The sequence below is a fragment of the Podarcis gaigeae genome (genome assembly GCF_964106915.1).
Source record: "Podarcis gaigeae genome assembly, chromosome: 8".
Taxonomy (NCBI): Eukaryota; Metazoa; Chordata; class Lepidosauria; order Squamata; family Lacertidae; genus Podarcis; species Podarcis gaigeae.
Window position 1 is genome coordinate 55,090,190 of NC_139684.1, and position 26,121 is coordinate 55,116,310.

Sequence of the window (26,121 nt, forward strand, 5' to 3'; positions counted from 1 at the left end):
AGCGGGCTTCAAACTAAATAAACAGAAAACTAAGGTGTTGGGAAAAAACTTGACAGATGCAGAGTCAGAACGGTTTCAGAGAGAAACAGAATTAACTGTGGTTAAAAAAGTAAAGTACCTAGGGGTAAACATAACAGCAAAAAATCTGAGTCTATTTAAGGACAATTATGAAAAATGTTGGTCTGAAATTAAGAGAGACTTGGACAGTTGGTCAAAATTGAAGCTTTCTTTGTTAGGCCGAATTGCTGCTATTAAGATGAATGTATTGCCTAAGATGTTGTTTTTGTTTCAAACATTGCAAATTGTGGACAAGACGGAGTGTTTCAGGAAGTGGCAGAGAGATATTTCTAAATTTGTCTGGCAGGGCAAAAAGCCCAGAATTAAGTTTAAGATATTAACTGATGCGAAAGAAAGAGGGGGCTTTGCCCTGCCAGACCTAAGGTTGTACTATGAAGCCGCAGCTTTCTGCTGGCTAAAAGACTGGCTACTTCTAGAGGACACCGATGTGTTAGACTTAGAAGGTTTTAACAATGCATTTGGTTGGCATGCATACTTATGGTATGACAAAGTTAAGATCAATAAGGCCTTTAAGAACCATATTGTCAGGAAAGCAGTGTTTAATGTCTGGACAAAATACAAAGACCTATTGGAAAATAGAACTCCAAGATGGCTATCACCTCTGGAGGCTAAGGCCCGAAAAAGACCCAATATGGAGGCCAAATGGCCGAAATATTGGGAAATAATAGAGAAAGAGGGCAATAATTGGAAATTGCAGAGTTTGGAAAAAATGAAAGACAAAGTGCGAGACTGGTTACATTACGCTCAGATTCAAGAAATTTTTAAAAAGGATAAAAAGTTAGGATTCCAGGTGGAGAAATCGAAGTTGGAAACAGAATTGTTAGAACCTAAGACTAAAGTACTCTCAAGAATGTATAACTTGCTGTTGAAATGGAATACACAAGATGAAATGGTTAAGTCGGCTATGATAAAGTGGGCACAGGATATTGGGCATAATATTATGTTTGAGGACTGGGAAAGGTTGTGGACCACGGGGATGAACTTCACGGCATGTAATGCTCTGAAGGAAAATGTAATGAAAATGATATATAGGTGGTACATGACCCCAGTTAAACTTGCCAAAATATGCCATGTGCCAGACAATAAATGTTGGAAATGTAAGGAAAATGAAGGAACATTCTTTCACCTCTGGTGGACTTGTCCCAGGGTGAAGGTCTTCTGGGAAATGATATATAATGAGCTGAAAAAGGTATTTAAGTATACCTTCCTTAAGAAACCAGAGGCCTTCCTCCTGGGCATTGTCGGCCAGATGGTGCCAAAGAAGGATCGAACATTCTTTTTGTACGCAACAGCAGCAGCAAGGATACTTATCGCCAAGAAGTGGAAAACTCAAGATCTACCCACTCTGGAAGAATGGCAGATGCAGCTGATGGACTATATGCAACTGGCTGAGATGACTGGCAGAATTCGAGACCTGGGAGAAGAGAGGGTTGAAGAAGATTGGAGGAAATTTAAGACTTATTTACAAAAATATTGTGATTTGGTGGAAGTTAAGTAGGATGTTTGATCATAAATAATTGGCCACCACAAAATCGGATCGGAATGGGATGTAAAGTGAGATTAAGAGAAATTAACTTGCAGAGGATTATATTTAAATAAGTGGTTATAAAATTTGCAAATTAGATGATAAATTGCATGGAAAAAAAATCTATGATGATGAAAATGGTAGCGGGAGATGTGAGGAAGTCCAAAGAAGTTATGAAACTCTGTTAAAAGTAAGGTTGTTTATTGTCTTTGTACTTTATTCTGTAAAAACCCCTAATAAAAATTATATTAAAAAAAAAACAAAACCAGTTTGAAGTCCGTATCATGATATCAGTTTCATAATTTTTGAGCTGGCAGCTTATGGTGAACCAAGATGTGTGTGTATGCTATGCAAAAATTACAATGTGGGAAAGACTGTGAGGCCAGTCAATGCGTCTACATCCCTATTCCAGACATCATGATATATCGGTATATTGTGATGTTTAGCCAGTGACATATGACGATGCTGAAAGCCAGATATCGACCAGCCCTACAAGGGATTCTTAGGGCTCATCCACAGTTAGCTTCTCCCCAGCACATTCTAGGTATAGGTCCATGATTTAAAGCCCCAAGTCCAAGTGTTTTGTTGTTTGCTCCACAAAAGCCACTCTTTGACGCTGAATTGGAACAAACGGCAATTCGGGTTTTCTGTGGAGTGCTGTTTGCTCAGATTCATCAGTAAAGAGTGGGTTTTTATGGGGAAAGCGCCAGGGGTGGGGTGGGGGACACTTGGACATGGCACTTTAAAGCACAGAACTGTGCCTAGAAACAGCAGGAAAAAGAAGTCTGGATGAGCCCTCAGCTACACAGTTACATCAACCAGCAGCACTCTGGAGAGGACTTTCTGCATTAGCAATTTAGGATACTTCTGGATGACCTGTTTATTGAGCCTTCATCCTGATTTCTTTGCACCAAGTTTGTGGGGAGGTTAGAAAATGTCAGATATTTTTTTCAGCATTCCTTCTGATTTTTTATTAAAGCAGAGGTTGTATGATGTTGCATTAAGCACTTTCCAGTGCATTTCCTGATCACAAAAAACCACACCCGATTTGGTGGAGGGAGCAAGTTTGTTGCACCAGAGTCCCATATCTATTTTTAACTGACACAACCTGAATTTGCTGGGATGCGATTGAACCCCCCACCTCCAAAATAGCAGCATTGGAAGAAGCCTCAGAATCCCAGGAGGTACACAAGGTGGTAAATGCAGGGAACCATTTTACTGTGAAGACAGGGGGGTGCAGCCTGATTGTTCCATGAATAGTGGTAACAAGACATATACATTACCTTGGGACTGGAAGAGGAGAGGCAACAAGAAGAACAGCATTCTGAGCGATTCTGAAGAGATTATTTCACAGTCAAGGTCTTACAACGACAGAGGGTTCCCCTCAAGCTTCTCCATGCGGCCCCATGAACACTCTTGTCTTCCTCAGCCCAGCTGGAAGTGCCAGCAATCGTGGTAGTTAAAAACCCATTGTCCTGTTTCTGCAAAGGGAAGGGAACGCTGTAAAGAGTTCTGGGTCCTGGAATTACCTACACCCTTTTAAAATGATGCTCTTGGTAGCTTCCTTGGCACAATCTGCAGTTAAGTGCTTTCAATCCCCACCGACATTGGGTGCTTAACCTTTCCATGGAAGCAGGGGTGTGTGGCACTATAATATAGATGTGTGTTTAATGCATGCAGAGGGTTAATTTTACCAATTGACCCTGAAATCCTAAACATGTCACCACAGAAATGGGATCCACTGAGTTCCACAGGGCTTTTCCTCAGGTACACCAACTTTCCTGGGGGTAGCTCTCACTGAACTTCAACACAACTTTGCTTCTGAGGAGGCATATAAAGAATTACGCTGTCAGTATAGTTTAGCCTTCCCCAACCCAGTTCCCTCCAGATGTTTTGGACTACAACTCCCGTCAGCCTCAGCTAGCACAGCTGTGCTGCGTGGGGGTTACTGGGAGCTGTAGTTCAAAACATCTGGAAATCACCAGGTTAGAAATTCTGGCACAGTTCCATACTGCTCCCAGGGGCTCCCTTCAGTTCATAGGGCTGGAGGCTCCTCAACTCTGCTCCATCAGGGCAGTCTTTCTCATGCTGAGAACCTCAGGTTGAGGGATGCATCCAAGGGGTGAGTTTTTCCCTTCCAAAAACACACTTCAGCTTCTTTCATAACATGTCAACCATGCCCAGTCTTGGAATAACTTGGAACCAGGAGCCCACGTTTCAACTCCCCACCCACTGTCAAAGGGCATCCTTCCATTAGCCCCACCAGACACCAGCAGTAAGTTTACGGAAGCTGTAGGCAGCTTTTACAAATAAATAGAAATCTGTCTGGTTCCAGTCTGAGTCAACCATACAGACTGTGCATGGAATGACAACATCAGTGCAATGGGAACAAGATTTGTACACTGTTCCTTGGGGCTGCCTCCCCTCCCATTCTGGCCCCACTATCTCCGCCCTGACCCCGTTTGAACTGCAGACAGATCAAAGACTGTACGGCTTCCTGGGGTGCAAATATACAACAGTGGTTAATATGCTGAGTGTTAAGGTGGACAGATCTGTCAAACCAGCTTTCGTGCAGTTGCTTATGTTTCCAACCTCAAATTCAGCTCTCTACATTTCTGCAGCAGTTTGTGCTTTTTAAAGCCCTAAACAGCCTCGGCCCAGTATACCTGAAGAAGTGTCGCCACCCTCATCATTCAGTCCGGACACTGAGGTCCAGCACTGAGGGCCTTCTGCGAAAAGTGAGGAGAAGCAGAGGGGCTTCTCGGTAGTGGCACCCGCCCTGTGGAACGCCCTCCCAACAGATGTCAATGAAATAAACAACTACCTGAGTTTTAGAAAACATCTGAAGGCAGCTCTGTTTAGGGAAGTTTTTAATGTTTGATGTATTTATCGTGTTTTTAATATTCTATTGGGAGCCGTCCAGAGTGGCTGGGGAAACCCAGCCAGATGGGTAGGGAATAAATATGTTGTTGTTGTAGAAAGTAAATCTTCACAAATGTTTGTCAGCATCTTACAACACATTTCTCCTAAAATTGATTTTTATATTAAGTTTTGCCTAATATAATGCATCAATATATGCATTCTCGTACACACTTTTGGCTGGAGGCCTGCGCCACAAAATTCAAAGAAGTGCAAATATGAAACATTGCTGTGTTTTGGTTTCTGAATTGTTTCAGGAAGTGCAAATTAGGTAGATTCACATTAAAATGCAAATCCAAATCAAATCCCTCCCCCCCCATCTGAGATTAAGATTCATCTCCTTGCTGGCAAGCTTCCAGTTTCCTGTGGGAATCAACCAAAGGGGATGTGCAGGTGTGGGAAATGTTATGTAACCAATGGTTGAGCCATCCCAAGGTTTACAGATTATGTCACAGCAGATAACTAAAGCAAAAATGTGTACCCAGTTTGATGGGAAACGAGATATTTCAATTTGACACTCGGGGAAAACACACATTCCCTGAAATAAACAAACAACTGCATTCAGTAGTACTAGACTTCCAGCACAGGTTTGGAACAGTGCGGATGAATGTTTGCATGAGGTGTGTGATGTCCTCTGTTCTCTAACCTTCCTTTTCGCCCAGTCTTTGGCCCCCCTGGTGCTAGAATGGGAATTTAAATTGGTGCAGGAGTTTGGATCCGCTCGATCTTTCTATTTATTCACCACACATCTCCGATGTGTGATCATCTCACACTGCATTCATGCATCAAAAAGTACATCATGTGCAAATATGCTCACTAAGGAGTTGATGAAACCATTCCATAAGGATTATTCTGCATGTAATTGTCAACAACTGGGAGAAGAGCTTTCAGAATTTCTTGACAGATATTCAGAAGAAGGATGCTTTAGAGATGGAGGATGAAGCCACAAGAATCCCTCTCTGTATTATCTGTGTCTGCCGGACTGCAACAGCTTTGGTTTCTTGAGATCCCTGGTAGGGAATCATAGAATTATGGAGTTGAAAGGTCCCCCAAGGGCCATTAAGTCCAACTCCCTGCACATCATAAAGCAATCTGGCTGGATTGCATTTCTCATTCATTAAGGCCAAGATAACTTCCTCAGAATAATAAACTCCTTGCAATACTGACTTGATGAGAAACAGGGGCATTGTTCAATACAGCTACCTTCAAAATGGTGTTTGTGGGCAAAACTAAAAGCAGATCATACATAACATTGTTTCACAAGGTGATAGAGCCTGTATAGAAATTGGCTAGATGTTAGTAATGAATGCAGCCTATTGCTTGCTTTCCCTACCCCAGTATCAGAATGAAACTTCACATTTTTCATAAATTTCAGAAGACATTCTCACTTTGATTGGCACATAAAAATAGAGTATTTGTGGGCGTGGGAAATTTTCTTGCTGCTGCAATGTTGGCAGAAGGAATTTCCCAAGCCTCTACTGCCATCAATGAATGCAAATCATTTGATATGAAAGCATGTCAGTGAAACTTTAGACATTAGCAACTCAGAATGCACCATCACTTTTTTGCTAAGCAAAACTTGGTCTTTTAACTGTTCACTCATGCAACATATCAGAAGCTCATTGTATATCTTCTAATCCTGGAGCACTGTTTCAACCCAGATGTAGTTCATTTGTGGGACCAGTGGAGGTGCAATGCTGGCATCTTGCCAAGCGCATCAGCAAACTGGGAGTCAGTCATGGAGATGTGCGCTCCCTCCCTCCCCCATCCTGTCCCTGAACTGAACCCAGCTCACTTTGCAAGATTAATCTCATGTCACACATGCACCAATGGAAACCATGGTTAATGCAAACCCATATCACTTGCCAGCTTCTTGGTTGGGCTCTTCACTTTCTCTGATCAAGACCAAAATAGAAGTTTCCTCAATTTGCCAGTTATAAGGTGTGCACGTTGCTTTCTAAAGAGTCAACAGCACTTTCTTCTCTACTTAAGACATTAAGAACCCAACAACACCTCCGTTTTGGAACGTTTCGGCTCCCAAACACTGATAACCCGGAAGTAAATGCTCTGATTTTTGAACATTTTTTGGAAACCGAACGTACAATGCAGCTTCTGCTTGAGTGCAGGAAGCTCCTGCAACCAACTGGAAGCCGAACCTCGGTTGTTGAACATTTTGGAAGCCGAACAGGCTTCTGGAACAGATTATGTTTGACAACCAAGGTTTGACTGTAGCGGGATTTCACAGTCTCATCCCTGCCTCCCTCGGTACTGCATCCTGTCTATCCTGATGTCTGCTTAAGCATCAGTTTGTAAGCACAGGCCTCTCAATTCCTCACAAAGCCATAAATAGCAAACTTGTGTGGATCACCAGCTTGGACCCAACTGTCTCTTCCCTTCTCACCTCTTTAGAGGTTTTTGGGTTCATCTTTGATTTCTATCCACTTATGCAACTGTGTTCTTCCACTGATAACCTCAGAGTCTGTTGACCTCTCTTTCTTGGCCTCTTCCTCACTCAAAACTTCAGACTGTAGCACCTGTGTGGCAGCGACCCTGCCCATTTGATTATGTTTCACTCTAGGAACACTGTGCCATAAATAAGAAATAAAGATACTGAGCATACGTAGACAAAATTATGCATGGAAAGATTAGCCAACAGGAACGACTTATTTTAACAAGTGGGGATCCATTCAAGTTCATAGGATTCCACAAGCAAGAAGTCAGGCGCTCTCACTTCTTGCTGCTGTTTGGAAACCCCTCGCTTAACTGTCAGAACTCACATGCCCTCTCTTCATGCTGTTGTTTGGAAATCCTTCTTCTCACTTGCAAGTGATGCCCTGTCAAAAAGGTGCCCACAACCGGGTTGCAGGCGATAACGCTTCAGTCACGAGGCTGGTTTCCCCATTTCCCCCACTACTTTCCCACGGCTTTCTAGAGCACTGCTAAATCACATGGGCTCACTTGCCATTTGAATTTGGGGCACATGCTAAATGCCCCATGATGGATCACAAAACCCAAAGGCTGGAAGGAAGAAGGGTGCTGAGGAAGAACAGGAGTCCCCTCTCAGGGCTTTCCAGCAATGTAATGATCTCAAGAGTCAGAATTCAACAAGTGAAAACCACATCAAAAAGAAGCTGGGGTTTCCCCATCAGCACTAAAGTGGGGGCAAACAAATTAGACTTTTGCAGGCGACAAATGGGGTGGAAAAGGCTGTGCAGCTTTCACCCCGACTAAAAACTATTTTGGTTTAGGCAAGCACACCTAGAGATATGTAAAGTTGGCATATATTTTCATGTATTATTTTATAATGAATATTTTTAAACTTTTGATTTTATTTGGTGCTGGCCTTTAAAGCCCTAAACGGCCTCGGCCCAGTATACCTGAAGGAGCGTCTCCACCCCCATCGTTCAGCCCAGACACTGAGGTTCTCCTCCAAGGGTCTTCTGCTGGTTCCCTCACTGTGAGAAGTGAAGTTACAGAGAACCAGGTGGAGAGCCTTCTTGGTAGTGGCGCCCTCCTTGTGGAATGCCCTCTCATCAGATGTCAAGGAAAGAAACAACTATCTGACTTTTAGAACACATCTGAAGGCAGCCCTGTTGAGGGAAGTTTTTAAGGCTTGATGTTTTTATTATGTTTTTAGATATGCTGTAAGTTGCCCAGAGTGGTGGGTATAAATAATAAAATTATATTATATCATCATCATCACTGATATTTCTTGGGGGGAGATTAACTTGCCATTGACTTTTATTGATAATTTTAATGTATATTTTATGTAAACTGCTTAGAGGTTTTTCACCATTCAGTCATACACAAATTCTATTTAATTAGTTAACTAATTACCTGAGCGTAACAAAATAATATAAATAAAAATCAAGAAGAATTAACCAAAACTGCGACAATTTAATCCAGGGGACCCTGTAGGCACATCTGTGGCATTAAGCACTGAGTGATAATTTAAAACAACCAGGCATAATTGCTACATACATTACTACATGTGCCCCCCCATAATTGCTCAAAATGCACATACAAGAAGGCCACTTAAGTGATCCCTCACAGTTGCAGGATGTGTGCCAATACTGCAAGCACATGAGGAGGGCCGGATGCCTGCCCCCACTGCTGCTCTCCTTGCAAGTGATTCTCTTCTCCTATCTCAGGAGAAGAGATCTTGTTATCAGCAGGCGATTGGGCAACTCCAGAGGAGAATGTTTACGAACTTCTTGTTCTAAGTAAGTCCTGGAATTGCAACTCTGGACACAGAATTTTGGCATGTACCCCTTGACAGCTATCTCAGTCCTTTTTCCTGTAAGTGACCTGAAATAGAAACCAAGGGAGCACGGCTGAAGAAACAGGCCAAAAAACAATGTTCTTCTGGACCAGGGATGGGAAACCTATGGTCCTCCTGATGCTCCTGGACCACAACCCCCATCATCGCTAACCATTGGCCATGCTGGCTGGGGCAGGTGGGAGTTGGGAGCCCAGAATGCTTGGAGAACCACAGGTTTCCCACCGCTGGTGTAGACAGCATTGAGTCAGATGGACCAAAAGACTGACTAAGCATAAATCAGATTTCTTACATTCAAGTGGGGCAACTACTCCTAGCTAGGACTAAAGAGAAGGTCTTCTCTCAGAGCTTCCTGAAGAGATTAAGGTTTGAACTCTAGCACAGGAGTCAACCACCAGGGGCCATGGGGACTTTGGCCCCCGTAATAAAATATCTGAGGGGGCTGGGCCCCCACAAAGTTGACGGGCATTCCCATTCAAATGGTGTGTGCCCTGTATCATGTGATTGATTATGCAGGGCGAGGCTTACCCGGGTCCCCGCAATATTTCATTCAAGTTGGCACCCCTGAACTCTAGTGAATCTCCATGGGAAGGAAGAGCTTCATGCAAGAAATGGCATCAGCAGCTTGAGTGCTTCTGCCAATGTAGCAGTGACTCTCCCCAGGAGTCAGCATGCAGGACTGCATTACTCAGCATTCAGAAGAAGAAAGCCACAGCTCTGTGGAACAAAGCACCCCTCTCTTGCAGACATGCCAATGCTCTGTACAACTCGAGGAAGCAGCTTCTTCTGCTCCTATTTACACGCCAGCAATGTAAAATCGGTGGCTGAGAGCAAGCCACATGACCACAACACCGGCAGTAGTGATGCTGGCCCTGCACCAAGTTCAGCAGAGATGAGGATCCTGAGGCCCTCCAGAAAGCCTACCAACTCCTGTCATCCCTGATCACTGGTCATGCAGGCTGCTGGGAGTCCGGCAACACCAGGAAGGCCACCGGTTGCCCATCCCACGATGTTTCAGAAGTCGGCATAGTCCTTTCCAGAAGAACAACTGAGGTTCTACTTCAATGGAAGGTGGAATATATGAGCAATGAGAGAAAATGGTTAAGAATCTGGGGAGACACCCAAAAGCTCAAGCCCCAGAAGAGCTGGAAAATAATCTTTTGGGCTGTGCATCCTACAGGAGTTCAGGTGGTGTGCGGAGTACCCAGTTTTACTTCTCCTTCAACATGGTGAAAAAGAGAAGCAGGTTGGGGTGGATGACGCTCATTAGTGCAGGTAAGTGAAGTTCTGGCTAAGGACTTGGACAAGCTTCTCTCCCCCCCCCCACCCTCTGCCTCTGCCTGTCTCCAACCAGCCTTGCATTCCCTCTGCTTGCACCTACCTAGCTGAGCTCATGGTGCAAAGACTCAGTGTTAATCCCTTTTGCATCCCTGGCCTTCCAAATAAGGCCCAAGCCAGCAACTCCTGTTGAAACTGAAGCAAACAGCTCCTCCTCACCCAGAAGAAAAGCATAAATTTGGAGACAGAAATGTCAAATGAAGAGAGAAAAGAGGTGGGTGGGGAGAAGAGGCAAGAGTTCGGCAGATAAGAGGACTTTTCTGCACAAACTAGTCCTTGCAGTTTAGTCGCCATAAAAGAGGACTTGAGTCGATCTCTGCAATCAGGGCACTGCCTGCCAGCCAAACTCAATTAGACTCTTTTCAAGTGTAATAATTTCATGCAGGGTCCATCATGCCTGTAACAACTTTTTTCTTTCTTTTATAGTTGCCCTGCTGAAATATGCTTGCCTTCCCAAACCTGATGCCCTCCAGAAGTTGTGGACTACAACTCCCACCAGCCACAGCCAGCACTGATTGGATCCATAGTCCAACAGTATCTGAATGGCATCAAGTTGGGGAGGGCTGTGGGAGGCAATGTGTATCCATGATGGGTGCAAAAACCAAGCCAGGGTTCCAAGGCAGCTGGTCCTGAGATGCAGCAGGAAACAAGGGGAGGAACCAAGCAAGGCCATTCAAAGCACCAGCCTGAGCTGAGTGGGTGGTCTTCCTTGTGGCTCCCCTTCAGGTAGCCAAGTGTCCTGGGCCAACCATGCTCAGGAGGGAGCCTGTGGGCAAGGCGCAATGGGTGAGAACCACAAGAAACAGCCCAAAAGGGCAGGGGTGTGTGGAAGAGAACTCTGGCCTGAGATGGGCAGGGAGAGGAAGGCTCCATCCTTGTGAGTCACCAAGGCAGGGAAGGGGTTAACCTCCTGCACCAATGGGACAAAGCCACAGAAAGAGAGTCAAAACATGCTCACTGCTCCTGGTAGGACAGCAGGAGGAAGCATAATATGGCCACATCTTACACAGGGGTTCGGTTCCAAGTGTTCTGCATGTACAGTGGTACCTCGGGTTACACACACTTCAGGTTACAGACTCCGCTAACCCAGAAATAGTACCTCGGGTTAAGAACTTTGCTTCAGGATGAGAACAGAAATCGTGCTCCAGCGGCGCAGTGGCAGCAGGAGCCCCATTAGCTAAAGTGGTGTTTCAGGTTAAGAACAGATTCAGGTTAAGAGCAGACCTCCAGAACGAATCAAGTACATAACCAGAGGTACCACTGTATATGAAAATCGTGTATACCCAAGCTCTTGGAACAGGCTCCTTCTGGCACCCAGCAGATTTGCTCCAGTGCCACTCTCCTCTGGGGCCATACCACACAAGCTAGACCATTGGCAGCTGTCACAGGAGGACATCATATCTTGTGCCAGCCAGTTCGCTGTGGTTTCTAGAAGCTTTCCTGTTCTTAGAAACCAAACAGCATCCAGACCAATATGCATCAAAACTCACCCTGGCAGCAGAAGCGCAGGCACACACTTGTGGCGGGAGCAGTCTTATCTCAGAAGGTCAGGCATGGCTTCCTCCTTGGCTATTTCTTTATTTTCTGCAGCCACACATCCTGGAACGGACGCAGAACAAACAGCCTTATCTCCACCCTAAGCAGGCTGTTCCAAGCAGGCCTTGGGGTATATTTAGAAGGCACACCAGCCAGCCCCTTACTGCAACGGGCTGTGCTAAAGAGAACAATAGGACATTATAAAAAGAAGTCTCTGCTTAGTCAGAGAGAGAACTGAGTGCTCCCCAAGGGGATTAGATAAGCAAGGGGAATGCCGCTGCAAATGGCACCCTGCCTCCCCCACCTTCCTGTCCCTATGAGCTATCCTCCCATGATGTAATCCTCTGGAAACAGCAGGTAAAGCCCCAGGCAGCCCCAGGGGCCGGCCAGGATGCCCATGAGGGTGGGAGGAGGAATCCAACCATGTTTGCATTTAAACTAGGAACCACCTAATTTGAACGGAAATGCAACTATCTTTGGAAATTCAAATGTCTACTAATATTGCAATGCAAGCGTTAGGGGAGGTGTGCATGAAAACACACATATCAGTGAAAATAGCATACAAAAATGCATTATATTAGGGAAAGACTGCTTACAAATATGTGTTTATTAGGATAAATTAGCACAAAAAGGGTGGTGAATTTTCATGATTTAAAAAACAAGCAAACTGCTGCAGAAATGTGGAGAACTGGACTTAATATTAGGAAACAGAGAGAACCAAAATGGACAAGTTTGCCCATCCCTGGTCCCCCACTCATTCCTCTCCATAATTCTCTTTTGATTCACTTCTAGGGTTTGGGGCTATAAGTGCTGCAATTTCCAGAGAAAATAGAACTGTCCCAGTGGAGAGGTGGTCAGAGGAACTGTCTGCTTGCATGGGGCATCAAACTATCAAATTGCTCTCTGTTGTGTGATCCCAGGCAGAGTTACACAGAGGAGCTGGACAGGCACCAGGAAGGGGCAAATCTGTAGGATCAATGACATCCATTACAAGAGGATCAACCCAGCAATCCTCTGTTACAAAACCAGAGGGGATCAGCTTCCACAGACATGCCAGTACCCAAAACCCTCAGGAATTTGGGGCAAATGCAGCTTCTCCTCATATCTTAGTGCTGAAGCATGACAAGCCTGTCCCTGTCAGATTCCCCTCGCTCTCCTTCACCTAACAGAGAGCAATTTGATAATTCAGTATTTTGCTTTCTGGTATTTGTCTGAGATTGCTGTCTTTGTGGATTTTTTTTTTTTGCGTACTATTTTGTGCCTTTATATTATATACTGCCTTGAAGTTGAACAGCAGAAGACAAATCCAACAAATGAAATAAAGTGAAGTGCCCATCGCTGAAGGAGGAGCCCATGAATGCAGCCTTTCCCACCCTGCTGCCCGCCAGATATTCTGGTCTGCAACTCCCACCATCCCGTTTCCAACTACATTTTCTCCCTTACCCACCTTGAAACTCTCTTTATAAAAGAAAACGTATGTCAAGGAACCTCCCGCACACTCGTACCCAGCTTGAAGACAACTTAACTCCTCTCCTTAGCCAGATAACTTTCCGTACTGACAAAATCCTGCTGTAAGGAGAACGAGGGCAGGGCAGCTTCCCTCCTAACGAAAAATTCAGAGGTTCAATTTAAATGGGAGATTCTGTGTTGAAAGATAAAAAGTGAGGCTGCCCACCATACTTTTGGCTCTCCATCGTTCTTCTGCTTCAGCTGCAGAGCGGTCACAAAAGCACACAGAATTAAGGGAATTTGGCATGAATGCTCTGCCTGTTCTTCCTAACTTCTCCAGCAGTTCTTCTGCTGTAAATGAAAGCCACGGGTCTCAGGACCCCACAGCACGCCTTGCAATCCATACCATATTCAGTGTGAAATTCTGCTTCTGAAGAAAAGGCGGGGGGGGGGGGAGTCCCTACCTTCTGCCATTCACTTGATTTTCCGCCTGTTTCGGCCTTCACTGCTCCTTCAGGATAAACCGATTCGCACACAGAGCATTATAATAGAAGACTGAGAACTTTTGAAGACACCTGTGCACAATTTGCACCAAGGAGTGGCCACAACTGGTTTGCCCACAAGGCAAGCAGGACTTGGGCCACCCTCCCTGCCAAATGTTGCTCATCTTGCTGGGTGACCACAGTCATAGGCTCTTGCCACATGACAGCTGTTCTGAGGGGCAGCTGGGAAGTTGGCAACTGCATCCTGAGTGGCCATTCCTGGTGGAAAAACCCACCTGGGGAATGCTCCAGGCACCCTTTTAGGAGAGGGGGCAAGAGATAAAGCCAAGGACTGGGAATCCTTTCTCAGCCAGAGAGCCACACTCCCTTCTGGGCAACATTCTGAGGGCCACATGCCAGAGGCAGGTGGAGGCAGACACAGAAGCAGTTGGAGCAATTACTGTTAATTCTACCCTTGTGTAGTAGTTATTTCTACACACACCCAGAGAGAGCTCTTCCTCTCCTCCTTCCAGGCCAAGCAAGAAGCATCGTCAGAATTCAGGGACATATTCCAGCCAGGCAAAGACTATGTGGGGGGCAGTGAAGTAGGGCTGGTGAGGTGTGTAGAATTCTGGGTGGAATTCTGACAGAGAGGCCTGGAAGGTGGCATTTGGACCTGAGGATCTCATACTCCTCAACTGGCCCATTTTAAACGAAACATCCTAGAAATTACAGAAACCACCCTGGCTTCCAGTTAGCTCCTGGAATGTCCTGTTTTGGCTCCCATAAGCGCATGGCCCTGAAAGACACCTGTTTCAGGGCGCCATGCTCTCGTGCGTTACATGACTTGCAGCCCCAAAAGACGTGCATCCAGGTTTACCTCCCAGGCATGTGGAAGAGCATGGGATCCCCCCCACCTGTGAGATTCACAGAAAATTGAAGCGGAACAGAAGGCCAGTGGTGGTGTAGTGGTTAGAGTGTCGGACTAGGACCTGGGAGACCTGGGAGACCTGGGTTTAAATCCTCACACAGTTTAGCAGGACTGTGTGGAGGAGAGGCTTCTTGCAACCCTCTCACCCTATGGTTGTTTGCAGCCTTGCTGCATCCCGACCTCCCCGCCCCCTCCTCTCCCTTCAAAGCGCTCGCTGAAAACCTGGATCACAACCAAATATGTAACATTTTGCAGCCACAGCTTGTTCTGTGCAAGAGCTGTGGGGCCTGCCTGTGCTAGTGTGTGCATGCAAGTGATGGGGGGGCAGAATAAATTGGGGAGCTGGGGGGAGGCAGGGAGAGAGATGTGAGGAGACTACCTGAATGCAGACAAAACCTTTATGGCTGCAAAAGCACTCAAGGAACCAAAGCAAAGTCTGGCCTACAGAGAATCCCAAGGGCCAGACAGAGATTACCGGAGGGCCACATTCAGCCCTGTGCTAAACAGATATGAGACTGTGCCTTCCTCTCGTGTCAAAGTTGCAGCTGTGTTTGTTTTTAGATCAAGTAGTTTTTCGACGTTTGGGATCTAGATGGAGAGCTATTTTAGAAAACAACCACATAGCCTCCCCTATTCCCCAGCTGGCTTGACCAGCAGTCACTACTCCCAGTCCCACTCCAAACCACGCTGCACGGGTGGCTGCCCAGCAGCTGCGAGGTGAGGAAGGCTGCATGTGCAGCTCTTGGGCTCCTGTCAACTTGCCCTCTCTGACAGCCTTCGGAAGGGAAGCAGCAGCAAGGAAGTGCTCAAGTGCCTCAAGCAGGATGCCCTCTTGAGAGACCAGATACAGAGGAAAAGTGGCGGTGGCGGCAGTAGGGGGGCGGAAGCAGGAAAGGGAATCCCAGCAGGAGCTGCTTCCCTCACCTCGACTGAACGCCTAGAGGAAAATCCCCTCTTCAGAGTAACTGCAATGAACAGGAGGCCTGTCACTGTGGTCCACTCCTTAGCTCCTCTCTCTGCAAGCACCCCCCCCCTTTTCTCACAAAGAAGAGAAAGGAAGAATGAAACTGCAGACAGGACAGACAGAAGGGCTCCACTGCAGCTGGGAGAAAGGAACTTATTGGCGTAATCTCCAACTGAGCACTGCCCTTTTCTTCCTGCCAGGCACCAAGACAGAAGCGGGGTTACTTGCACAGCATGTAATCATAGAATTGTAGAGTTGGAAGGGACCCAAAGGGTCATCCAGTCCAACCCCCTGCAATGCAGGAATTCTAGGGTGCCAGCTCACTTCATGGAGGATAAGGCAACCAGTAACTACTGGCTGCCATGGCAATGATCTCCCTCCACTGTCAGAGGAAGCTTGCTTATGAATGCCAGTGGCTGTGCTTCACAAGCTGTTGCCCTCAAGTCCTGCTCACAGGCTTCTCCTTTGGTGTGTCTGGTTGTCCACACTGTGAGAACAGGGTGCCGGACATCATGGGGTCCCTTTAGCCTTATCCAGCAGGGCCTTTCTGCTGCATCTGATTATATCTGATTACGGTTATTTATTTATTTGCCGCAGACAACTGACATAATTATAATATTCAGCCCACAATGAAGGCTCACAGCAAAGGGCAACACAATTCATTAGATACTAATAAGTGCTAATTCTTGCTGAAATTATTTCTACCAGTAACAGCAGACTTCTCCAAGCAGATACCTCCCCCAGCATGGGAGTTGTAGTCCAAAACATCTGGAAGGTAACAGCTGGGGGAGGGCTGGTCCATGCTGAAAGAAGCTACTTAGATCAGTAATACCACACAGTGGATACCGCACATCTCAGACATGGTACTGGCTCCCATCCCAGGCTGATCAAGCCGTGACTGAGTCTTTGCCAAACTTTTAAATAGCAGAGAGTACACTTCTGCTATTTAATTGCAGTTGCAGACAGGCTTCACTCAGACTCCCAAAAAGTTCTAACTTTTAAAATGTAATGGCTGTCTGCTTTCGGAGGAGCCAAGGACCTGTGTTCATTTGCAACCCAAAAGAAGTATCTCCTTCAACTGGAGTAAGATCGGAACAGCAGTTCTCAGAGATACAGGAGGCAGCCTCCTAGGACTAATTCTGTTGCCTCTTTGTGGCCGTTACTGAATGCTCCAAGCCATACTTGGCACCTGGTGAGTGCTGAGTGGGAGGAGGCAAAGCCAGAACAACAAACCATACAGGGGTGCAGTTGGCAGCCTCTTCTGGGTGCGGGGAATTTGGGTGGATATGATCTATTAATTAAATTTGGTTCTCACAATCCACTAGCAAATCTTGTCCACTGCTGGGAAATTATTATGCTAATCCTTTAATATTTTGGCAACCTTTTGCCTTGCCAATGAATCATTATCCCAGGGCTGAGGTGAATGGACTCCTTCTTTGGGGTGACAAATTGCTCTGCTAGGAAACGAAGTGACACTTTCTGTTAGCGTCACAGAAAAACATCACAGAAATGCCGTATCACCAAGCCCAACACGTCACTCTCGTAAAAGCATTTAGGAGTTGGAAACAAAGTGCACTGAACCTTCTTGCATTAGTAGGAAGCCACATCTCAGCTGCGTGAAGAATGCTCTTGCTAGCACGCTGTCTGAGAATAGCAAAATGAACAAAAAAAGTAAAGCAGGCTCTCGCCAAAATCAGAGGCAATAACTACAAACAGAGGGTTAAAACTGCAGGGGAGAGACACAAGAACCAACCAACAGGAGACCAACTTCAATGTCCAATTTCTGGGAGCGAATGGGACTATTCTTCTTCAAAAGGAACACAGACCGCATTTCTCGTCCTATCTAAAGGCAATGAAAGGGGAGGCTGATGGACCCTGCTCCATTTCCCACTCCATGTCAGCCACTTCAGGGCACACTTGTGTAGGAGCTTCTCCTGAGCCAAGTGCAGTGCTGGACTTGTCAAACCAGAACTTCAAGAGACATTCCTGAGGAGCGGAACATAACATTGTGTGGGAGGATGAGGCTGACATCATGCCTTGTGTCACACAGACAAAGTGGCTGACACCCATTATGGTCAACGTCTGCTGCTTGGAAAAGGCAAAGGTCAGCCACTCAACCCACTGGTCACAGTGAAGAAGGGAAAACCTGAAGTACAAGTCAGCAAGGAAACAGACTTGGGTTAAGGAAGATGGGGCAGAAAGTCCATCTTCTTGTCCACTCCTGTCCACCTCTTCCTCTACCCGCTGTGTTTGAAGATGCACATCAATGAAATATCTCTCAAGGGGCCAGACTGAGTTCATGAGCTGCCAGTTGCCAGCTGTATTTCCCAGTTGTTTTGGACTACAACTCCCAGTGCCATCTAGAGGGCACAAAGTTAGGGAAGGTACTGAAACTCCTCATGACAGGAACAGGAAAGGCCAACATCAAACTGTCAGGTCTCCCGCTGGAGGATCTCATCCCTCTGCAACAAGAGGGACACACTGGCCCACATTTCATAAACTATAGCTCTCAGTCAAGCTATGTTCCAGTTCTCAGTGAGGTGGCCAACTCTAGGAATGCTCCTCCTCCCTCCCTCCCACCTCCCTGCACATACAGGAATAAGATGGCAGAGAGAAGGTGCCGATTTTCTACATGAAGTGAATGCTTTTTGTACCGAGGTGCATGTCATCATGTACCTGCCCCACCTGCAGCCTGAAGTGGTACAATCCAGGCCCAGCTTGACCAACTCAGAAAGGCTAAAAGCTTCTCTCCTTCCTATAAAGCTTCGCAGTTGACTATCTTCTCTTACTATATAATAAAAAATGTAAGTGTGTCATGATGCTGCAGTTTGGTTGGCCACAGATAGGTGGCGCTATGAATTGCAGCATGATAACAACCTTCAAAGAGTTGCTGGGCAATTGTTGGAGGGCAGTGGCTGTTGCGAATTCCTCGCGACGCCTTTTAGCGAAACGCTCAGAGTCCCAGGTTTTTCCAGTGCAGTCTTTTTAATGTGAGCTATATACAGGTATTTACAAAAACAGTCCATACAGAGTACCTGCTCCTTAAGGCAAACAAATACTCTCCACCACAGCACCACCACACCACAGCACAACCACCACAACCATTAATTACTGTTGAACAGGCTTTCCTTTTAAAACAGGTGATAGCCAATCATATTCCTGCTAAGTCACTCTGACCCAGCACTTCACAGAGTATTGCATGCAGACTTACTCATCATCCTGTGAATCCCAACACTCCTCCTTAAGTCAAAGGCTTGAGACCTAATAATTCTCTTAAGTCTAGAAATTTAGGATCATCTAAACATTTTGCATACAAATCCGCCACATTACATTTTGTGTTACAGTGCTGTACCTTTAACACATTTCTTTACAAAGCATTTTTCACATTTCCGTATCTTATAGCAATATGTTTACTCTTGCTCTTAAAGTTCTGTTGGTTAGCAAGCTGTTGTGCAGCCATGTTGTCACTTAGCACAGTGATTGGCATTTCAGAAGGTATTCCAAGCTCTTTTGTTAGGCAAGCAAACCACTCTATTTGTGACACACATTCGCTTATGGCTGAGTACTCTGCTTCACAAGTACTAGTGGCAACAAACGTTTGTTTCTGGGATTTCCACTGAACCAGGGCATTTCCAATATATATGGCATAGCCAGTGGTAGACTTTCCATTTTCTCTGTCCCCCCAGCTGGCATCAGCGTATGCATACACTTGCTGATCATATCCTGTATCCAGCACCAGTTTGTAATCTTTTGTGCCTTTCAGATATCTTAGGATTCTTTTAAGTGCTACCCAATCTCTCTGAGCCAGGTCTGCACTTCTTTGGCTTAACATGTGCACTGCCAAAGTTATGTCGGGTCTTGTCCAGCAACTTAAATATAACAGAGAACCCAACAGAGTATGAAACGCTGTTGCATTCTCATATTTTTGTCTCCTGGTTCATTTTTGTACTGGGTAGTTATGGGAGTGTCAACCTCATTTGCCCTCTCCATTCCATACGTCTTCAGTAACTTTTTGATTTTTTCCTTCTGACTCAGAGAGCAGACGCCCTCTTCATTTCTCTGAACCTCAGCGCCTAGGACTTGCCGATCGTATGGTCGGCGGTTCGAATCCCCGTGGCGGGGTGAGCTCCTGTCGTTCGGTCCCAGCTCCTGCCCACCTAGCAGTTCGAAACCACCCCCAAGTAGATAAATAGGTACCGCTTTATAGCGGGAAGGTAAACGGCGTTTCCGTGCGCTGCGCTGGTGCTGGCTCACCAGAGCAGCTTCGTCACGCTGGCCACGTGACCCGGGAGTGTCTCCGGACAGCGCTGGCCCCCGGCCCCTTAAGTGAGATGGGCGCACAACCCTAGAGTCGGACACAACTGGCCCGTACGGGCAGGGGTACCTTTACCTTATGATCAGGATAGGGACGTGGGTAGTGCTGTGGTCTAAACCACTGAGCCTAGGGCTTGCCGGTCAGAAGGTCAGCGGTCCGAATCCCTGCAATGGGGTGAGCTCCTGTTGCTCGGTCCCAGCTCCTGCCTACCTAGCAGTTCGAAAGCACGACAAACTGCAAGTAGATAAATAGGTACCACTCTGGTGGGAAGGTAAATGGTGTTTCCATGCACTGCTCTGGTTTCGCCAGAAGCGGCATAGTCATGCTGGCCACATGACCTGGAAAAACTGTCTGCGGACAAACGTCAGCTCCCTCAGCCTATAGAGCGTGATGAGCGCTGCAACCCCAGAGTCATTCATGACTGTACTTAACTGTCAGGGGTCCTTTACCTTTATATGATCAGGATGGCTACTGAGGAGCTGTCCCTACCTCTTCCTCCGCAGCTCACCTGGTCCGCTTGGATCTTCCTCACAGGAGAAGGTTTAAAGGGGTGGGGCTCTGAACAGCTCACCTGGGCTGTCCCACTTTCCTCCTTCTCACAGGAAAAGGTCTAAAAGGAGTGGGGAGAGAGATTCTCTGTAGCTCACCTGGACTTCCTGCCACCACATCCCTTCGCAGAAGGTCTAAGAGGAAGAAGGCTTCTATCTATCCTTCATGCCTTTCAAGCCGTTCCCTCCTGCACTCTGTTAATGCTCAGAGGCACCTGATTGGGTGGCTTTCTCACTCCTGACTCAGGCAGCTGCCTTGAAATCCATGGTGGTAGTGGCGGCAGCAGCAGCATGAGGTGAGATGAGGAAGGTCAATGGGTTACAGTGGAAGGGAGAGGGAAGGGGGAGAGGGTTAGGGGGGCTGGCAAGTGGGGGTAGAGGAGTTGATGTGGGAAGGGAGAAGGGGCACAGCCCCTAGTTGGTACACAGAATTGAGCATTTTAACTGTGCCATAACTGAGGTCCACATCACACATGCAATATACATCACTTAGGATGCCAAATGAGCTCAAGTATCGAGCGGCAGGTACCCATTTGGGGAAACATAGTTTGCCCAATGTAATGTATGAAAGAGGGCATAACTAGAGGTGCTGGGAACATGACCCAGGTCAGTTATGGCAAATACCTATAAAAGTAGAAGGGAAAGAGGGGCTTTAAGCACAGCACCAGTGGATGAAAGGGGGAGGGGAGAGTTGAGCTGAGCTGAAATAACTTTTCTCCACCTAAACATTATTTTCAATTATGGAGCTCAACAAGGTGGAAACCCGATTTTTTGGAGGGAGGGGGTGATGCAGGCAAGGAGTTCAGCTGCCCTTGCGTTCAACCAAGCTGTGCTTTGCAAGCCCCCACCCACCCCACCCCCTTCAAAAAGAATTGACTAAATTCTGACTCAGGGGTCTGCTCTCATCGCTTCTAATCCAGTCCTTAGAATGCACCACACTTAGTGTGTGTGTACTTTTCTCTCTCACACATGGTGGTGAAAGCTGACAGCCACAAAACAGTCTTTGTAAATGTTTGAAAACTCATAGATACTCAGGTGACCTAAATATTGTCAGCTTAAAGTCACTGTTATGATCGAGCAGCAAGGAACCACCTCTGCATCTGAAGAACTTCTAGAGTTCATCTAGGACTCACAAGACACAAATGTCAACATTCACCCCACACTGGTCACTGAGCATAACCTGTATCTAAGGCTGTGTGCAAACACTTAAAGCACATTTAATTCCCCCCAAAGAATCCTGGGAAATGTAGTTTGCTATGGGTGCTAGGAAGTGTAGCTCTGTGAGAGGTGAACTACAGTTCCCGGGATTGTTTGTGGGAAGTAATGGGTTTTAAATGTATGGTGTGTACGCAGCCCTAAGTGTGTGGATGCAGTAGTCCAGTGTTTCCCAACCTTGTGCCTCCAGATGTTTTTGGCCTACAACTCCCATCATCCCTAGCTAGCAAGACCAGTGGTCAGGGATGATGGGAGTTGTAGGCCAAAAACATCTGGAGGCACAAGGTTGGGAAACACTGCAGTAGTCAAAGACTCTAACCAATACACTACACTGCACCAGCTAACCAGAATAGCATGGTCTCAGACTCCGGACTTGAGATGTGGCCCTCTTGCCAAGACAGCTGGTTGGAATTGGACGTTTTTAAGCAGACGCTGGGTGGCCATCTGCCAGAGATTCCTTACCTATGATTCTAGCACTGCAGAGGGTTGGACTAGATGAAGTTTGGGATCCCTCCCAACTCTGCAATTCTGATTTTGCAAATTACTGTACTATATATCTAAGGCTGCACGCACAACATACATTTAAAGCACATGATTTCCCCCAAAGAATCTTGGGAGCTGCAGTTTGCGAAGGGCACTGGGAACTGCAACTGTGTGAAGGGTAAACTACAGTTCCCAAGATACCGTATTTTTCGCTCTATAAGAAGCAGCAGACCATAAGACGCACCTATTTTTTGGAGGAGGAAAATAAGAAAAAAAATATTCTGAATCCCAGAAGCCAGAACAGCAAGAGGGATTGATCCCTCTCACTGTTCTGGCTTCTGGGATAGCCGCGGGAAGCCTCTTCAGGGCAGCAGGATGAAGGCTCCCCCTGCCCTGAAGAGGCTTCGCACGGCGAAGCTAGAACCACAAGTGGGATCGTTGCGCAGCGATCCCTCTTGCTGCTCTGGTTTCTGGGATAGCTGTGCAGCCTGCATTTGCTCCATAAGATGCACACACATTTCCTCTTACTTTTTAGGAGGGAAAAAGTGTGTCTTATAGAGCGAAAAATACAGTACATATTTTGAATGTAAGAAGCAAACACAGCCCAGCACAGCAAATGTTACATGTTGGATAAACCACCAGATTGGGGGGGGGGGGTGTCCTTTGGGAGGCATATACTGCAGCAATTCCTTCCAGTAGTGCCTTAGAGACCAACTAAGTTTGCTATCGGTATGAGCTTTCGTGTGCATGGTATCTGAAGAAGTGTGCATGCACACGAAAGCTCATACCAATAACAAACTTAATTGGTCTCTAAGGTGCTACTGGAAGGATTTTTTTAAATTTGTTTTGACTACGGCAGACCAACACGGCTACCTACCTGTAACTGTAGCAATCGGTTACCCAGAGTCTCTGATCTGGATTCAGGGTCTTCCTACCTCTCCCCCCCCCCGCCACACCCCCCCATTTAGTCTCCCTTTATTACGCATCTCATCAGTCACTTTCCCCAGTGCTAAAGTAAAACAGTCAAATATCTCTCTTTAGCTCACTTCCCGGCACCGTATGAACAATTGCCGGCGCTTTGGCGGAGAACGCCCGGACCTCAGCTGCACAATGCAGGTTATGAGCCCAGTGGGGATTGTGATTAAGAATTGAAAATTGGAGTGGGGGGGGGGGACTCACACACATGAATTTTGCATTAATCAACTGAGGAGAGCAAGTGTGTACATTGAGGGGGGTCCGTGGGGGGGTCCTTTCGTCTCCCTGCTTCATAATGCCATGACTGGCTTCTCACACACCCAAACAAAGAGCAGTTCTGAGCTGAAATTGAAGCAACTACCTCCATAGGACTGAACCTATTCAGGTTCCCACCCCCATTTATTTTACTTATCTATTTAGAATTTCACCCTGCTCCACCTTGAGGGCTGTCTTAAATTATTACTATTTGTTTGAATCCCAATTAATTTGCTGCTGCTGCTGTTGTTAAAAAGACCCAAAGCAGTTTACAAAGGATTAGAACGGTACAAAACAGGAGATGCCGCAACTGTATAAAACGAAGAAAAGAAAGTCCCTAACATACCCACTAAAATATAAAAATAGACTACAGATTTCACAATGAAATTGGCCATGAGGCTACTTACAGTCTTTAGGCTGAGGCATGAATGAGTTCCTGTTCTGACCACCACATCACAACGTGATTGGTCCTTCCCTAGTGTAGCTATGGAAACCAGTTTGCATTCGTTGTCTGGCTGGTGAATACTGATAAGGACATGGTCCACCCCAAGTATTTAAACATTTTGAAACGACATTTCTTTTTGAAGGGTGAGAAATGCACCATAATCCTATGCATTTTCACTCTGCAATAATCCCCAGAGTATTCAGTGTGGCAGACTCCCAACAATGGGAAGAACTGTCTGGTGGTAAGAGCTGTTTGACAGCAAAACAGACTCCCTCAAAAGGTGAACTCTCCTTCACTGGACATTTTCCAAGGTTGGCTGGCCATCTGTCAGGGCTTCTTGAGCTGTGATTCCTGCATTGCAGTGGGTTGGACTAGATGTCCTTTGGGAGTCCCTTTCCAACTCTATATAATTCTATGAACCAAAGCATGCCTAGGACTTCAACGTTTAAAACACTCACACCTCTTCAACTCCCAAAAGAGGCTTTCAAAGCCCTACTTTGGTTGGATCCTTCCCACGACATTCCAAGATGCCTGCCACCCTTAATCGGAGGAACCCAAATCCCAGCGACTTTACGGTCTCAGGGGCGAGGCTGCCATCCTAATCCACGCTGACTTGGGGATCAAACCCGACGGAACCCAAGACAATAAGCACAGGATCAGGCTGCTCAAAGCATAGCGCAGCCTCCTAGAGAACAATTCCCCAGGTTTCGCCTGGCGAAAGGTGCTCTGGGATCAAAACAGACTGGGCACGGCTTAATCATTACACGGCTGCGTGCAATTAAACTGAACGGCTTTTCTTATGCAAGCACGGGCAAGGGCAAGGTGGGTGTGACCTGGAGAGAAATTCAACATGCCACCCACCCCCCTTTCTCCGTTTCCACCGGGATTTGAAGGCTTCCCTTCGGCTGCAAAGCACAGCGGTGCCGTGGGGTGGGGGCGAACCAAGCACGCCAAACCGCCCCTCCCCTGCTCGGTTTGCTCCGCGATTGCCATTTCCATTTAAAGGGGGGGGGGGTGTTTGAGAATAATTAACTGCAATGCACGCAATTAGCGTCCTGTAAACAGGGGCTCGCGCGCACTTACCCCACTGAAACAGATGCACCGGGCAGCCCGATCCTAAGCCTGACAGAAGGCGAGCGCGGAACCCCAGCGAGTAAGCGCGCACACAGCCCGTCCCCGACGTCAAGCGCGCGCCCCCTTTCCCCGGCTCACCTGCTGCCCGCCAGCGACGCGCCTAGCAAAGGGTGCACGGAGGAGGCGGAAGAGACGCTGGGCGCGGCGCTCTTCGGCGTGGGGAAGCCGCCCGCCTGCCCGCCCCTTCGGAGAGAGAGAGAGGCGTCTCCAGCAGCCGCGGCCCACCTGCTCTGGCGCGTCTCCTTGCGCTAGGGCTGCTGCTGCTTCTCCGCGCGTCCCGGGGCTGGACTTTCCTCTTACGCGCTTCTTCTCGTCTGCAGGGAGTGGAACAAGGTCCCTCGCTGCCGGGGAAAGGATGACTCGTCGGCGGCCGCGGAGGTGGCAGCGGCGGCGTCTGGGTGGGTGTTTCCCCCTCCGGGGGCACTCGATCCCCGCACGTGTTCGCTCGTCACTGATCGGGCTTTTTCAGACTTGCGAAAGGAGAGCTCCGAATGCCGAGCATGTGCAGAGTGCAGTGGGGCCAGCAGGGTTTGGGAGCTTCACGAAAAGAGATTGAGAGAGGAGGCCCTCAAGTGCTGGAGGAAGGGAAGAGCCCCCACTCCCTTTCCCTGTAAGATTACAGGATCTAAAATGACCCCCGGATGCTGGCTCTGTCAGCCCTCCGACTCCTTGAATGTAAGAATCAATGTGAATTGCTCTGGAACCAGGGCAGGGTGCGCTGCGTTCTCCGCCCTCCCACGCATCTAGTGGGAATAAATTCATGTTCGATGCTCAGCCAACGCAAGGCATGTTCAGTGCAGACTGACAACGGCCCCGTGCTTTAAATGAGAATAGATCCATGCTCCCAAAGCATGTGCAGAGTGCATTTCCCTCCCCGTCGCACAACAGGGATAAGGTTTCTTTCTGCAAGATCTGCCCAAGAGATCTTGTGGGCTGGCTGGTACGTTTAATGCATTCCTTGCTCAATCAGTGAACAAAGCACTTTGCAAAGTTTCCTTGGCTGGCTGGTACGTTTAATGCATTCCTTGCTCAATCAGTGAACAAAGCACTTTGCAAAGTTTCATAAACAACCTCACCCCAAACAGGCAGGTCCCTGCCCCAAAGAGTTTACAATTTTAATTTCTACAGTGAAGAAAGACAAGACAGAGGGAGAAGGGGTTAAGCAAAGCAGGGGAATGACCCACTTTCAGAGAACACACATATTTAATGAATTATGTGAGGGATTTTTTTTTTAAAAAAAACTAATGACT

General features: G+C 47.0%; 1 protein-coding gene across 11 annotated transcripts in view; it reads right to left on the reverse strand.

Annotated features, from left to right (window-relative positions):
* The window catches only part of ADGRG1 (adhesion G protein-coupled receptor G1), a 48,223-nt gene extending 22,668 nt beyond the window's left edge, over window positions 1-25,555 (reverse strand). Inside the window, exons 1-3 of one of the 11 annotated variants that reach the window (XM_083751437.1) lie at window positions 25,097-25,510; window positions 11,630-11,738; window positions 2,887-3,084 (exon numbers count right to left, since the gene is read on the reverse strand). In XM_083751437.1, the coding sequence (XP_083607563.1) occupies window positions 2,887-2,926 (40 nt within the window). In that variant the 5' untranslated portion in view covers window positions 2,927-3,084; window positions 11,630-11,738; window positions 25,097-25,510. Of the gene's footprint in view, window positions 1-2,886; window positions 3,085-11,629; window positions 11,854-13,588; window positions 13,608-23,699; window positions 24,461-24,820 lie in introns of those variants that run through there. The other 10 variants (XM_083751433.1, XM_083751432.1, XM_083751431.1 and 7 more) reach the window with 10 other exon arrangements.
* Window positions 25,556-26,121: the final 566 nt, after the last annotated feature.